The 17,571-nt window shown below is 39.1% G+C and overlaps 1 protein-coding gene across 5 annotated transcripts in view; it reads right to left on the reverse strand.

The window, feature by feature from the left end:
• The window catches only part of FGFR2 (fibroblast growth factor receptor 2), a 136,847-nt gene that overhangs the window by 102,970 nt on the left and 16,306 nt on the right, over positions 1–17,571 (reverse strand). For 2 of the 5 annotated variants that reach the window (XM_087725909.1, XM_087725908.1), the window contains exon 3: positions 6,981–7,043. The exons of the other annotated variants lie outside the window; for them this stretch is intronic. In XM_087725909.1, the coding sequence (XP_087582035.1) occupies positions 6,981–7,043 (63 nt within the window). The remainder of the gene's footprint in view (positions 1–6,980; positions 7,044–17,571) is intronic. 5 annotated transcript variants of the gene reach the window in all.

The raw sequence follows: 17,571 nt of genomic DNA on the forward strand, positions 1-17,571 counted from the left end.
TAGTAAGAATAATTTTTTTTAGCATGAGAAACATAAAATATTAAGAACAGTCGTGACATAAACTGTTTGCTTTGCCAGATTCTAACCTAGAAGCAGCTAAAGCCTGTCACTTTTTATAAGCCTTGTCTATAAAACCTCTCTCCGCACGGCTTTTTGACTCCGTGCCCAAATCAAAAAGAGTGCAGGTGAGATATTGCAGAATTACCCTGCCCTTTTCTTTCAGGAAAAATCTCCAGATTTAAATACTGATGAGATCCAGGCAACCTGGAAACCATATTGCTCCACAGATTTAACCCATCTCCCTCTGAGATGCTTTGGGCTAAACGAGTACATACTTTTTAATACTTACATGAAATTTAGCACAAAAACAATGAACTCAGCTATATAGTGCTTAGCTGCTTGTTCTTTCCAGGAATATATTATGCAGCAACAACCACATGGCCTTCCGGCCAGATCAGGCAGGGACCATTTCAATCCATGTGACACGCATGATTTCCCAGAGACTCTTCTCATGATCTACATTTATTAAGCAGATCAATCACTTTGGATCTGATAGGTTTCTTTTTTTTCCTCTCCTAAAAGTGTAGATTGACTTTCCAACCTGCTGTGCCCTCAATTACTGGTTAAAATACTGCAAAACAGGAGAGACAAACCTAAAATAAACCATTTCACCTGTTCTCTAATGCAGAGCCACGTGTTATGCCCATCAGTAATACACTGACAGCATATAAACCAGTGGTGAGATTCAAATTTTTTACTATCAGTTCTGTGGGCGTGGCTTGGTAGGTGTGGCAGAGGAAGGATACTGTAAAATGTCCATTCCCTCCCCACTCCAGGGGAAGGTTAGTGCAAAATCTCCGAACAACTCAAAAGGGGAAAGGGGAACATAGAACACAATACAAATAGTTAAAATAGCCAACCACACAGGTCGAGAGGGGAGAGGAACTCATCAACCCCAGGCCTGCCGGCAAAGCCAGGTTTTGACGGCTTTTTGGAAGGCCTGGAGAGAGGTGAGGGTCCGAATCTCTGCGGGGAGTTCGTTACAGAGGGCCGGAGCTGCCACAGAGAAGGCCCTCCCCCAGGTAGTAGCCAGATGACATTGGCTGGTAGACAGAACCCGGAGGAGGCCAGCCCTGTGTGATCTAATGGGTCTTTGGGAGGTAATTGGCAGCAGGCGGTCTCTCAAGTACCCAGGTCCAATACCATGAAGGGCTTTATAAGTTACGACTAGCACTTTGAAGCGTATCCGGAGACTGATCGGTAGCCAGTGCAGCTCGCGGAGGATAGGTGTAACGTGGGTGTACCGAGGTGCACCCACAATCGCTCGCGCGGCTGCGTTCTGGACGAGTTGAAGTCTCCGAATACTCTTCAAGGGCTGCCCCATGTAGAGCGCATTGCAGTAGTCCAGTCTTGAGGTGCAATATCACTAATAAAATAATAAATTGGGGTCCAGCTTGCTGCCCAAGGACTGGAGCCCCAAGAAAGACGTCCTGTAGAGCGACTGAGTTTTTTGAAACTGAGCCTCTGAGGCAACCAAGAGGCGGAGCTACAAACAAAATTAAACTCAGTTCCTTGGGCAGCAAGCTGAAGTTAACCCGTGCTTGGACACTCCGCAGCGCCAAGAGAACGACCATTCAGGTAAGCCAATGGTCTTTTTCACATTTCCTATTATCCAAGAGGATAAGCGAAAATGGAGGTCACTTCCACTTTATTGCTCCCTTGGAAAATACAAGAAATGCAGCAAATTTCCATTTCTGACCTACATATGTATGCGCTGAGCGTATTTCATCCCTGCTCTACAGCAATGAATTGGGGCTTCTACCCTCCCACTATACGTATTTGATCCCTATGGAACAAGTTTCAAAATCTGGATTTAAACAAAAAAAACATTGTAAGCTTTTTGACCCAAAATCTTAGTTCTGTCTCAAGGACAATTTTTTATTCTCTTTTAAGCTGTCATTCTTGACTCATAATTTATCTATTTATTTATTTGTCAGAATTTGTATAGCCTCCCCTCTCACCAGAAATGACTCTGGGTAGTATACAACAAGCAATATTTAATGCATTCACAGCTTACACAAAATGCCCTTACAACTTGCATTATATTTTTAAGAGAGATACATTAAAGGGGGGAAAAAACCCTGTCTTCAGGCTTACAGTGGAAAAACGACAACAACACAACAATCCTTCTGTACTAGTTCATAGCAAGCAGGATGCTTGCTCAGTATTATTACTGCGCCCGGGTGGCGCAGTGGTTAAATGCAGCACTGCGGGCTACTTCAGCTGACTGCAGTTCTGCAGTTCGGCTGTTCAAATCTCACCGGCTCAGGGTTGACTCAGCCTTCTATCCTTCTGAGGTGGGTGAAATGAGAACCCGGATTGTTGTTGGGGGCAATATGCTGACTCTATAAACCGCTTAGAGAGGGCTGAAAGCCATATGAAGCGGTATATAAGTCTAACTGCTATTGCTATTGCTATTGCTTTAGTTAGTTCGGGAATCTCTGAATTTAAAATGGGAAGTTAGTGTGGGATAGATGGGTAACATGAATCTTTCTCGCATCATTGCTATTCTGCGGATGTCCAGGCATTGTTATGGAAGTGAATTCATTACTAGCTCACCTTACAAAGTTATTTCTCATTCAAGCTGAGACACACCCATGCCAATGTCAAAACATTATTCAAGAATAAGTCTTGTTGTTCCAGCATCAGTGAGGACTGCTCAGCCAATCTGCAGCCCACTTTGCATAAAATTAAAAGGGGATCCATCCATTAAACAAGAAAGCAGTTTTTATATGCAGGGAGAAAATTTGCTACTTATTTACTTAACCTTCACTAACTTAGCCTTTGTGATTTTTCATCTGCAGTTGTTTTGTTATATTCCATGGACGGATGGCAACAATACCAATGTAAACAAAAGGTTTACATTTTGGAAATAAAACAGCAGTACAAGAAAGTTCTTGAGGATAGGATTTTGTAAGATATGCAAACAACATGCCCCCTTTTTTTTCTTTTCTAGATTTTTCAATAAGATAAACAATTTTGGTCCATATTTTGTTCAACATCCAGTTTCAAGCTGTAATTCTATACCCTGTCCTGGGCATGAGTACAACTGAACTTGGAACACAAACATGGATTTGCAGTGAAAACTCAGTAGCTGCTTCTTTTAAAAAAAAAACTGGCGAGAAATACATTCTTGCAACTACGTTTGAAAGATGTAGACACGACAGCAAAATTCTTGGTCTATCAGAATTTTGGCTGCTGTGGCTTTATTGTCAGGATGGCTGTTAAAAATAAATAATCTTGAGTATTTCTTTCTTCTAATATGGATACCAACACACAAAGCAAAATAATATGCTTGCTTTCAATCTTATTTTGCATATTATTAATTATTTCAATAACAGATAACAATATTATATTATATAACACTTCAAAACTCATTATACATATGTGAGACTTTCTGCACGATTAACTTTTCAGCTCCACTTGACATACTTCATAAATCTATCATAAAGTTTGTGGACAGAAGAATTTTAACCAGTTTTTTATGAAAGTAAAGTAAAGAAATATAAATATAAATACCCTGTTTCCCTGAAAATAAGACACCCCTCCCAGATAATAAGCCCAATTTAATAAATAATAAATAATAAGCCCACTGTCATCATACAGAAGGGCTAAGAGTTTGGAAACAAAGCCTACTTTATTAACTATGGTTCTATTAGGTTATAGCTAAAACAGAGCTAAAGTCTCAGCATCTGATAGGATCTAAATCTAGAAATACAAATATAAGGGGGGGAAAGCCAGCTCCTTTGTTATTAAAAAGAAAATAATGTGCTTTTGATTTTTTTATTCTAGGTGTTCAAGGTTTTTGTACTCATTTACAGTAAAATAAATATATATATATATATATAAATATGAACCAAGAAGCAAACTACATTGCTGCAAGTTAAAATATGCATTTAAAAACCATGCTCTTCTGAACCAGAAACAAAATTTGGGAGACATGTCATCCACCAAACATGCTGTGCTACTTTGAATAGAGATTTCTGCCTGATGGATTTCTCGCCATAGTTCAACTTAGCCAAGTCATATATCAGAGAGAGTGAAAGGCTACAATCAAAACATATCAACCTACATTTTTATGGGATTGCACAAGTTGCCTGTGTGTGTTTTGCTATCTAATCTGGGCAAAAGTACAAATAAAATAGGCCCAGACTCAGGGCCCCATATATATTGGCAAGGAAAAAATGTCTGAAGTAGATGAAACTCTGTATGGTGTGGACAAATTTTCATCCCAATGCCAGAATGCATGATTATCCAATGAAATCTATTGGCAGGAGATTCCAGACAAAGAAAAGGAAGGATTTAATTATCCAGCATATCGTTAATTTATGGAATTTGTTGCCAGAGGGAACATTTCCACACTAGAGGTAGTGTGATGATGTCCCTGACTCAAGTTCCAAGAGCCAAGGTGGCGCAGTGGTTAAATGCAGCACTGCAGGCTACTTCAGCTGACTGCAGTTCTGCAGTTCAGCTGTTCAAATCTCACCGGCTCAGGGTTGACTCAGCCTTCCATCCTTACGAGGTGGGTAAAATGAGGACCCGGATTGTTGTTGGGGGCAATATGCTGACTCTGTAAACCGCTTAGAGAGGCCTATGAAGTGGTATAAAAAGTCTAACTGCTATTGCTAAGTTCAACTTATGGTGACTACCTAAATATATCCATACAATTTTCTTAGTCACAGGATGAAAAAGTATCATGCATGTTGAACTACCCTGAACAGAGATTTCTATCTTATGGTTGAACTTTGTGTTCAGCACGCAAGTCACATAACAAAGAGAAGGAAGTGCTTATAAAGTGCAGTTCAGGCGACAGTATAGTCTTGGGACTTCCTGAGAATTTGTTGGTTGGTTTATTGCACTCACATAGCTACTCAACACGAAGAATATGAAATCAAGTCTCTTTTCAACTGCTAATCAGACTTGGCTTTCTTAGCTTTTGAACTTGGTCAAGATTTCCAGTTGCTGCTACCTGCTACTTGCTTGTTTGATTGATGTACATGTCTCCCAGGGGTGGGTTTCGAAGGGCCCACCCACCCGCCCGCGCTCCTTACTGGTCTTTGAAAGCTTCTGCGCTTCCACGCAGGCACATGGCACATACAGCGCCTGCGCAATTCTCCGTGAGCAGCTGGACCATCGCGCAGGCATTAAGACACATACGTGAACTGCGCACATGCATGAGGACGCCGGCGGCCCCGTTCCAACCGAACCAGTTGGAACGGGATAAGCATCCCACCACTGATGTCTCCCAAGAGCTAAAAAGAATATTCTGAGCAACCCTTCCTTCCATAATATTCTGTAACTAGAAGACTATGAAAGTGGTTGAGCAAGATGACAGAATAAATTCCCTACTATAACATCCCTCAACCTTTTGGGCTCCGGGGACCAGTTCCGTGGAAAGAGGTTTTTCCAAAGATCAGAAGAGTCGTTGTTTCATATGCTCCCTGCATCCTGTGGATGGCGCTTCACTTGTTTTCACATCCTGGTTTTTCGGCATGTCCCAGCCCGGTACCAGTCCATGAACCGGAGGTTGGGGATCCCTGCCCTACTAAATTTCCATAGGTAATAGTAAACTTGACATAAGAGCCGAGGTGGCGCAGTGGTTAAAGTGCAGCACTGCAGGCTACTTCAGTTGACTGTTAGCTGCAGTTCGGTGGTTCAAATCTCACCGGCTCAAGGTTTACTCAGCATTCCATCCTTCCGTGGTGGGTAAAATGAGGACCCAGATTGTTGGGGCAATATGCTGACTCTGTAAACCACTTAGAGAGGGCTGAAAGCCCTATGAAGCGGTATATAAGTCTAACTGCTATTGCTATTGCAATCCACTGGACTTAGTTTACCATGTGAATTATCTCACTGTGTTGGCTTTCAACAAGATGCTGAATTTTTCTATGGTGCTAATCAAAACAGATTTTATATCACCAAAGTGGTGCCTGGATCGCAATATGCATAGCCAACACACAGAAATTACTCAATTGGAGATAGCATGAACAAATTATTATAATGGCATCACCATTCTAGCTGTGGTTAACATCTCTGGGTTAGAAATGTTTAAAAAATGAGATATAACGCTTGTCAAACTGGTAATCTCAGTTTTGAAGAAGAGGCTACAATTATTATTATACAATCCTCCTTTGTCCTGAGCCTGTTTAGACAGACAAGATACAGCTATGCCTTTTCATGGCTCCCCAGTTACACTTTGACAGGCCTATTTATCTCATCCAGTGTTTATTCCCAGACACTATATAAAGAGGGATGATTGTTAAATTATCTAATAGATTATTTTTCTTAGCCAAAATAAAATAGTACAACTAAAACACTAATATGAAAAAGACCTGCAATAATGCAAGAAAGGCCTCATTTCTAAAATACTCTAGAGATCACCTGTCATTTGAGCTATTTCTCAACACTGGAAGCAGCTCTATTTCCAAGAGTAAAACAAATCAAAGGTTGTCCTTCCCACCACAATAGAGCCCAACATTTCTGTTGAAAATGAGACGTTTATTAAGTGAATTTCCCCCCAATTTTCCCCCATTGATTTTGCTTGCCAGGAGTTTGCAAAAGGGATCCCATGACTCCAGAACAATGCAACAGTCATAAATATGAGAGAGCCGAGGTGGCGCAGTGGGTAGAGTGCAGTACCGCAGGCCACTTCAGCTGACTGCTATCTGCAGTTCGGCGGTTCAAATCTCACCGGCTCAAGGTTGACTCAGCCTTCCATCCTTCCGAGGTGGGTGAAATGAGGACTCGGATTGTTGGGGGAGATATCCTGACTCTGTAAACCGCTTAGAGAGGGCTGAACGCCCTATGAAGCGGTATATAAGTCTAACTGCTATTGCTATATGAGCCAATTGCCAAGCATCTGAATTTTGATCACGTGACCATGGGGACAGTTGTAAGTGTGAAAAACAGTCATAACTCACTTTTTTCAGTGCCGTTGTAACTTTGAATGGTCACTAAATCAACTGTTGTAATTTGAGGACTACCTGTAGTTGGACAAAAGAATGGAAAGTAAAGCAGGAAGAAATGTGCGTAGAGCGACGCTTCCCTCCCATTTATCATCATCTGTTCTTTAGTCTATCAATCTGTCTTCCAGAAAACAGGTTTACTCTCATCTTTCTGTCACCTCAACTAGAGATAGAAACCAGGAGAATTCCAGTCAATTTAACCTAAACCTGCCAAACCTATTCAATAAATGCTAAAGAAAATGTTTCATTTATTAATTTGGCGCAGAACCATCAGAATATCTGTCTTTGTTCCCCACAGTGAAATCATGGGACAAGCTCTGTTTAACTCTCTCTGTGTGTGTGAGAGAGAGGGGGGAGAGAGAGAGAGAATATAAGGCAACTCAGAAATTCCAGAAATTCTTCTACTTCAAAAGAGACACCTAAACAGTTTCAAGATGGCAAAAGTTGCCTGTTTCCTCCTGATCTTTCAATGAAAAGGGCTGGATATCTCCATCTTATGAAGGAGTAGAATTTCCATCTGCTCATTGTTTTGATAATGGATACCACTTTTATCAACATGAGAAGAAGCTCTTATATACTACATTTTTCCCCAGTTTAAATTGATTACCAATACCCCCCCCTTTATTTTAATGAGACAAGTCTACAAGAAAGACTTTTGAACACATGTTTCATAACCGAACTAGTGGTCTTTCAGAAGACTGACCTACCAGGGCGTACAAACAGCCCACTTAATGAGCAAATGAGACTTTGCAGATATTAAGATCAAGGATTCTATGCCTGTGTGATCTAATTTATTCTGCAACCTAAACCAGGGGTAGTCAACCGTTTTATACCTACTGCCCACTTTTGTATCTCTGTTAGTAGTAAAATTTTCTAACCGCCCACCGGTTCCACAGTAATGGTGATTTATAAAGTAGGGAAGTAACTTTACTTTATAAAATTTACAAAGCAGAGTTACAGCAAACCCCCACCGCCCACCATGAAAGCTGGAATGCCCACTAGTGGGCAGTAGGGACCAGGTTGACTACCACTGGCCTAAACAAAATGGCCATGGACTGTAGGCCTGCAGACCAGAGGGAGAGACATGGCCACAGTAGCCTTAATCAACCAATGGGAGCCAGGCAGATGCCAATCACTGAAGATTGTGAATGAGGCATTGTAGATCATTTGTACGCCAAGACAAACCAATCAGGAGAAAGCTTAAAACACTATTTTGAAATCGGAACAGCTAAAGGCAGAATTAGGTTCCCTCAATAGTGGACTGTGGATGAAATATAAGTGTATTGTATTGATAGATACATAATGATAGAGAGAGAGAGATGATAGATAGATAGATAGATAGATAGATAGATAGATAGATAGATAGATAGATAGATAGATAGATAGATAGATAGATAGATAGATAAATAGATAAATAGATAAATAGATAAATAGATAAATAGATAAATAGATAAATAGATAAATAGATAACTTTATTGTCCCTTTAAAGGTATACTAAGTAGAATACATTAAAATGAAGATTTGTTGTATTCAGCTCTCAAAGGATAGCAGTTAGACTTATATACCGCTTCATAGGGCTTTCAGCCCTCTCTAAGCGGTTTACAGAGTCAGCATATCGCCCCCACAGTCTGGGTCCTCATTTCACCCACCTCGGAAGGATGGAAGGCTGAGTCAACCTTGAGCCGGTGAGATTAGAACCGCTGAACTGCAGATAACAGTCAGCTGAAGTGGCCTGCAGTACTGCACTCTAACCACTGTGCCACTTTGGCTCATAAACATTATGCATATACCCCCCCACACACACACATACATATGACACAGAGAAACATCATAATCTAGTTTGAATGTATACATATACATGGGGGGAAAAAAAGAATCTGAATTTACAAGACCAATGGCATAAGAAACAAAGTGGTTACAGAATCTACTAGTCCTGCTATAAATGCTTCAAAACCTCCTCTCAGGATGGGACAACAGAAACAGACCATGAAATGCTATGTGGGATGTCTAACAATGCTTCAAGCTCTAAGCACATAGCACTTATATGCAGAATCCTGAATAACAGGAAGCAAGCTTCCTATAATCTTCTCAGTTATCCTTACTACTCTCTTAATGGACTTTCTGTCTGAGGACCTGCTGCCACCAAACCAAACAGTGATAGAGTTTGTTAAAATGCTCTCAATTGTGCCTCTGTAAAAAGTGGCCAGGACTGTAGAAAGAAAGATGTGCTCTTCTCATCCGACTCAGGAAATGTAAATGCTGGTTATGAAAATATAGCCTGTATTTGTAGGTGTCTATGCATATGGTGTATCCTTGAACAGTGACGTTCAATGCAAATTTACTCAGACAGTTCCTTTAAGTTTAATGTTGTTATTCCCAAGTATGTGTACACAGAACCATGGCCTTGATTGTACTATTCTTAAATGTTGCTCAATACATCAATGTAAGTACAAGGAAGTATTTTAATTAATTGGCTTTGGGACAAGTTGGATGCTTTCCTATGATCACATAAATAGTATCATGGCATTAATTCAAGATCAGAAAGAAACATTGCATTACAATCTTTTAACATTTTCAAAACAAAACTTTCCCAGATGTTTTATTCTATATAAATTACACAAGTAATTTCTTTGCAAAAAGCATTTCCGAATAAAATATTTAAGGAGGGATTGAATATTTTTTGAAGTGAAATGAAATATTAACAATGGAAGGAGATTAAAATGTTTTTAGCAAACTTGGAAAACCAAAGACTAGAAAATATTGTAATATTCCACCATTAGTGGACTATTTTAATTCTCTCTTGCCTAGTTTTGATATAGCTACAGCTTCTCTTAAAGCATTCTCTTTCTAGAATTCTCATGGAAAGCATATTTTCAGCATCTGTAGCTTAAATTTACAGTACTTGCAAATCATTATTGAAAGCTAACACCACATTTCCAAACTACAATAAGCAGTTTTATTATTTTAAAAAAATCATTTTCTTGATTTTAAAAATATTTGTTTTTATGACCCCAATGTTGGGCTCATAGCAGATATTTTTCGTTTGCACCTTATGTGAGAAATATCTGCTGCTACCTAGAATTGAACTTTCAACCTTCTGAGTAGGAGACAAGCGTCTTCACCTCTAGTCCGCCCCTAAAGGAATACATAAAGACTCATGCGAGTCCTAGGGCATCGATAAGGCAATTGAGGACACATGCAATGACGGCACATTTTAAATGCCATAATATATATACTTGCATCCGATGACACAAGTATGTAATTAGGGTAGTTGTGCAATGGTGTCACCATACAAATCACCACCATCATTGTGGTAAACTGACTGCTGTAAAGAGCAAAGGATTATGAGTAAATAAGATATACAGGACCTCATGGAATAAAGTGAACATTTCTACAGTTAGACATATCTGTTGTTTCCATGAGCAGAAGACTATCTATAGTTCAGGGTTGAAATGTGGGGTCCTTGATTCTCTCTGAGCTTAGTTGTTTTCCTGCTGATGTTTTATCACCCAAAGTAGGTAACATCATCAGTGCTAATCCTGATGATATTAGCTAGATTGGGTAATGACACATTGGCAAGAAAACAATCAAGCTCAGAGAGCACCAAGGACCTCACATTTTAAATATCCATCCATGCTGATAATCTTCAACTTGGCTAAACATCTCAGAAAATACAGATCATGTTATACATGATGCATCAAATGCATCAAGCACTGGCCATGTCATGCCCATGTCCAGTTTAGCGAAGGCAGAAAAAGTTATGCTATGTCACGTGACGCTGCCATGACGATGCGAGTTTGACACCCTTGATCTAAATGAAGAAAAAGTTTCTTTTTTTCTTTTTTTATTTAATTTATTTTCAAAACAAACACAACACATAAAATCTTCCTTTTTTACATACTGTAGAAAGTGTATCAGTTGGTTTCAAAAGACTTTCGTGCATCTCTTCCACAGTCATCAAGCATAATTCATATTAACTGAAGAATTTTAACTCAGATATTTATACATATTACCATCATTATACCTCCATTTAAGTACAATTGTTTAATTGTTATGCCTCCTTCCTTCCTTCCTTCCTTCCCTCCTTTCTTTTCTCCTTCTCTCCTTCCTTTCCCCCTTCCTTTCCTCCTTCCTTCCCCCCTTCCTTCTCTCCTACATTCCCTCCTTCCTTCCCTCCTTTCTTCTCTCCTTCTCTCCTTTCTTCCCTCCTTCCTTCCCTCCTTTCTTCTCTCCTTCCTTCCCTCCTTCCTTCGCTCCTTGCTTCCCTCCCTCGTTCCCTCCCTCCTTCCTACCCCCCTTTCTTCTCTTTCTTCTCTCCTTCCTTCCTTCCTCCTCTCCTTTCCCTTCTCTCCTTCCCCTTCCTCCCCTTTACCCTTCCCCTCTTCTTCCCATTCCTCCCCTCTTTCCTACTCTTACATTCCTCCCATTCTTCCTCTGCCTTTCCCTTGAAGAAAAAGTTTAATAGGTGACGCTGGAAAAATATATAGCATCCACAAGCTTCAATGCAGAAGCTATTACTCAATAGTTTTCCCTTTAGCAAAATTCTCCCTGATGGTCACCCACCTTATTTCCTTCAGGATACTAAGGTGCAATGAAATTTCATGTAATCATCATTAAGCCTTAGCAACTAAAAAAAAGGAAGTGAAAAAATGGACAAGGAGAGACAGATGCTTCAATTGTAACATTGTCTAAAGAATACACAGAGAGTCCCTCAAAATCCTGTAATTTAGTATCTTCAATCTCTTGGGGGGGGGGGGAGAGAGAGATCTTTACAAATATTTACTTTTAAAGCCTAATGGTTAATTGGTTTCAATTCATCAATATAACAATTCAGACCCACTCCTTGCACTTCTAGAGCATTCATAATAAAACAAGGCATGCTGGATTATGGGCAATTAACTTTTGGGTACTTTGGTTCAGAGTACATAAACCTATTACTTTGTTGAAATTAGTCAATACTCAACCTAAAGCTAAGTGATAAAGGTGTCCCGGGGGCGAAGAGGATTTTAAATGACATTTTAACAAAATGAAAGAATTCAAAATAGTGTTTTTATTATTTAAAAACCAAGGGATAGTTAGTCTGAACATCAGCTGTAAAGAGAAAAGAAAGCTAAATGCCAGAGACCAAATTAACTAGCTCAGCAGGTTTCCTTACAGACAACATAGGTGAGAAAAGGTCATCAGAGAGCTTGCTATTTATCAACTATATGTACAAACTAATTATTCAGTTCAACTCAGCTGCCTGTCAACCTGGGACCTCAGTAAAACCTCCTATCATTAAGATTTAACTTCATTAGTATTCTCTGAATGGCAAGAATGTGGCTCAAATTTAAGTTCTCCTGAGTCATGAGGCACATAACACTGCTAGAGAATAGTGATTAAATAATTTTATATATACTGTGTGTGTGTGTGTGTGTGTGTGTGTGTGTGTGTGTGTGTGTGTGTACGTATGTATGTATCAGATTTCCTCTAAGAAAAAAATAAGATTTTCCTAATCATAAAGCTGCCAAAAATCAAACTTTAGCCTCTGTGATCTGATCAACAGCGATCACATATAATACCGAAATCCATAAATTTAAAAATATTGGTTCAGAAAGAACAATGGTTCGCGCAAAAGGGAAATGACGTAACAGAATCTCTTGGCCTCTATTTTATCCCCAGATAGCAATATTAGCCCCAAATTCAAGGGCGATGCTAGCCAACTTTCTATTTAAAATATGTCTGTATATGTCAAAAGTGTAAAATAGAAGAAAAATATACATGATGATAAATTACAAGAGTAAGAAGGGGGAAGGAAGAACTCAGACTGGATTTTATTGAGAATAACTTGCTATCACATTTGTTCGCTGATTTATTAAATTTACACATCCACATATCACACACTTTTTAAAATATTCCAGAAAAACACTGAGTGCTTGATTTGAGAGTAATGACTGACACCCAATTGAGTGGATATTCGATCTTAGGCTTCCAAGTTCCTTTAATCATTTTTTTAAAATTCTGGAACTCAGAACTGGGTAGGAAAAGTTATAGAAATTACTACTATAATAAAGATAAAGGTTTCTCCTGTCCAGTCATGTTCAATTCTTGGGGTGGTTTCTCCATTTATTAGTCAAGGGATCAAGCTTGTCTGAAAATGTCCATGGTCATGTGGCCAGCATGACTATACGCCAGTACACAGAAAGCTGTTACTAGCCCACCAGTGGTACCTATTTATCTACTCACATTTGCATGCTTTCAAACTGCTAAGTAAGCAGGAGCTGGGCAAGTAATAAGAGCTCACCCCAACACTTAGGGCTCAGGTCTCAAACCCAACTTCTGAGTTTTCCAGTTCTTTTAACCATTGAGCCAATGCATCCTAATGTTGTCCAGTAGTAGTATAATATGTTATGCTGAACTAAAGAACTAGAACACGTTGTATTTTGCAGTTGGCAAGAATCAATATTAGGGTCTTGCCATCTGTACCTTGAGCTGAGAAACCCTAATACTTCCAATGATATACTTGCTACATTCTTCTTCATTATTGGACCACTACAGTTCAGCTACAGGTAGCTTGTTAAACATCATGCAGAGCCGAGGTGGCACAGTGGTTAAGGTGCAGTACTGCAGGCCACTTCAGCTGACTGTGATCTGCAGTTCAGCGGTTCAAATCTCACCGGCTCAAGGTTGACTCAGCCTTCCATCCTTCCGAGGTGGGTGAAATGAGGACTCGGATTGTTGGGGGCGATATGCTGACTCTGTAAACCACTTAGAGAGGGCTGAAAGCCCTATGAAGCGGTATATAAGTCTAACTGCTATTGCTATATGAGTCAATTGCCAAGCATCTTAATTTTGGTCATGTGGCCATGGGGATGTTCCAACAGTTGTAAGTGTGAAAAACAGTCATAACTTTTCAGTGCCATTGTAACTTTGCTGACTCAATTTGCTAAAAAATTTGTAAATCGCTTAGAGAGGGCTGAAAGCCCTATTAAGCGGGATAGAAGTCTAATAAACAAACAAACAAACAAACAAATAAACAAATAAATAAATAAATAAATAAATCATAATGTAACATAGTATCAAATGAATTGATTACATAAAATTATTTCTACTTATTTTCCCAATCCACAAAATATGAACGTCATATTCATTTAGTTACAACTGGGAAAATTCTTATAAGATACTGTACTTGCATAACATACTTTGCTTTATCATCTACACAAAGTTAGTTGCCAAGTTGACTATTGAGGGGGGGGGGATGGATTACACTGATTAAGCATATAATTTAAAAGAAAAATATGATTATTGGTATACTAATAAAATCAACAGGAAATAAAATAAAAGCTACAACGGGGAATGTGTAAACGACATGTGACCAGTCTTAGCAATTATTTATAAGCAATTGTTTATACTGCCCATAAAACACACTTGAACAATGAGCAATCTGTGATGATAGCACTAAGGGTATTTGGGTTACACCTAGCAACACACTCAGCTCTACACAATGCAGTGGCATGCTCCCAACAAACATGGACCAGAGTGCAAACATGATTGATCAGGTCCATGCTAGCAGTGCCCGAGGGCTGCTCTTGAAACAAGGTTTCATCAATGTCTAATCTAAGCAAAGAAAGAAAGAAAGAAAGAAAGAAAGAAAGAAAGAAAGAAAGAAAGAAAGAAAGAAAGAAAGAAAGAAAACAAAGAAAGAATGGATAAGGTGGTTCAAATCCCCCCAAAGTATCTTTAGGGTTTGGTGTACTGCAATATCTGGAATTTTGGTGAATTAAGTTGACTCTATAAATCATTCCTGAATGAAAATATATGTGTGTGGTCAGGTGGCGCAGTGGGAGCCGAGGTGGCTCAGTGGTTAGGGTGCAGTACTGAAGGCCACTACAACTGACTGTTATCTGCAGTTCAGCGGTTCTAATCTCACCGGCTCAAGGTTGACTCAGCCTTCCATCTTTTCGAGGTGGGTAAAATGAGGACCCGGATTGTTGGGGGCAATATGCTGACTCTGTAAACCGCTTAGAGAGGGCTGAAAGCCCTATGAAGCGGTATATAAGTCTAACTGCTATTGCTATTGCTATATTGTAATTTTCAAGTTTTCTCAAAACACTAGAGATGTGTTTAAACCCAAGCTGAAAAGCCTGCTTGCAATTATTCTAACCCTGGATATATTTGCACTTTCTTAATTAGGATTAAGTTAAAAATCTATTTTGAAAACCCTGGCAGAAGTGAAGTTCCTTAATTGTAATAGGTTCAGAATACCAAATGCCTTAAACATTCAATTTCACTTATTATATTTTGAATTTGCAATTCAAGTACAATTCCAAGAAGGGTTAGCTTATTTAACCTGTTAAACACTCCCTAAGTAAATTAAGTGTTGTATTAACAGATACGTATTAACATGCCCTTTTTACAATATGAGTTTAGGTTGAGTTTGTTTTCATCACAGAGCTTTTGATCTTGTTTGTTGCTCATATTGTTCTTGACTCTCTTGTAGTTACACAATGTTTAAAACCACAGATTTGTATAAACCTTTCAGAGCTTTGGGAGTTGAATGAACTAAAATATATGCAATAAATAATAAGTAAAAAATAAGAAAGATATAATGATGCTAAATGATGTATAATGTTTATTAGATAGAAGTGCATGCAATTCCAATATAACCTTAGAAGAATTGCAATACTGTGACTGTGAAATTAAATCTGTGAAATTCTATTTCTCTGGCATACTTTCCTTGGCCTAAGCACCAGATTCCACCATTAATTCTTTTAATAAAGTTGCTGTTTTATAATAATACTGAGTCTGAAATTGTAATCTTACACAAATAGATGGTTTAAGAAACTCTGAAAGGTTTTTCAGTTTCCCTCGCATATATTTTCATCACATTAGAAACCCAAAATGGCAATAATAAAAGAGCAACATTTGTGTGTGTGTGTGTGTGTGTGTGTGTGTGTGTGTGTAATAAAAGAAGCCCTCTTCTACAAAATGTCATTATCACTGCCTCTCCCCCAATAACTCCATCCCATCTGCCACATAAACATTCCTATTATCTCATTACACACATCCACTTTTTTTTCCTCCTCCAGTAATTCTTCACTGTCCCAATCTGAAATGGTTTTCTATATGCAAATATAAGTTCTATCCCAGGAAAAGAAACAGATGTTTTCTCAGTAACTCCATATGCTTGTAAGATCTCAATTTGGCACAGTGAATATCTACTCCAGAGGCAATGTACTTTGAAAGCACACTCTCTGAACAGAAGATAAATCTTCCCTGAAATGACATTAATAGTATAATCCCACTGTGATGCCAACAAATGGTCCCCTGCCCCTTTTACTAAAATAGTTTGTCGTATTCTATAATATCATGCATTCTGCTTTAATGATGGTGAGGATTCATAAGAACAGTTCATGAATAAATCATGCAATACAATCAAGAATATGAGAACTATATACCTCACTCCTCCCCCCCCCAAAAAAAACTGGACACATACATACAATTTAGATATTTGTAGATAGCAATAGCAATAGCAGTTAGACTTATATACCGCTTCATAGGGCTTTCTGCCCTCTCTAAGCGGTTTACAGAGTCAGCATATTGCCCCCAACAATCCGGGTCCTCATTTCACCCACCTCGGAAGGATGGAAGGCTGAGTCAACCTTGAGCCGGTGGGATTAGAACTGCTGAACTGCAGATAACAGTCAGCTGAAGTGGCCTGCAGTACTGCACCCTAACCACTGCGCCACCTCGGTTCTTGATATGGAACTAGAGATCGAGCCAAAGTTAGAGAAAGTGCTGGCTGGCTAGCTGGTTGGATGCTGGTTGGATGCTAGATCTCACAGTGGCAGAAAGAAGCCAGAACCCATAATTGACTTACTCAAGCTTCTCCAACCATACTTAAAACTATTCTCCTCTTATTCTCTTCCCAAAGATTGGTAAGTAAATCTTATTAGGGCTTATTGGTTATAAGCTGCCTAGATGGTTGAGATGGGCACCATATGTTTAATACATAAAATAAATGTAATAAAATAAACAAACAAACAAGGTATGTGTACGTATACATACACACATAGAGTTGGTTAGAAGATGGGTGGCTGTATAAATGTTTTAAATAAATAAAAAGTGTATGTAATATATGTGTGTACACAAATAGCAATAGCAATAGCAGTTAGACTTATATACCGCTTCATAGGGCTTTCAGCCCTCTCTAAGCAGTTTACAGAGTCAGCATATCGCTCCCACAGTCTGGGTCCTCATTTCACCCACCTCGGAAGGATGGAAGGCTGAGTCAACCTTTGAGCCGGTGAGATTAGAACCACTGAACTGCAGATAACAGTCAGCTGAAGTGGCCTGCAGTACTGCACCCTAACCACTGCGCCACCTCGGCTCTGCAAACACACATACACATGTACAAAAGGTATATTAAAGATGGCAGCCAAAATAAGTTACCAGTATATGAGTTGGAGTGGAAGAAAGGAAGGGAGGAAGAGTTTTAAAGGAATCAACAAAATACATCAGATCTGAAGAAGCTTCTTGGATGAGAAGCGAGATCTCTTAAAAGAAA

Source organism: Thamnophis sirtalis, unplaced genomic scaffold (genome assembly GCF_051295495.1).
Source record: "Thamnophis sirtalis isolate CommonGarterSnake01/CBP01778 unplaced genomic scaffold, rThaSir2_p1.2 scaffold_11, whole genome shotgun sequence".
Classification (NCBI taxonomy): domain Eukaryota; kingdom Metazoa; phylum Chordata; class Lepidosauria; order Squamata; family Natricidae; genus Thamnophis; species Thamnophis sirtalis.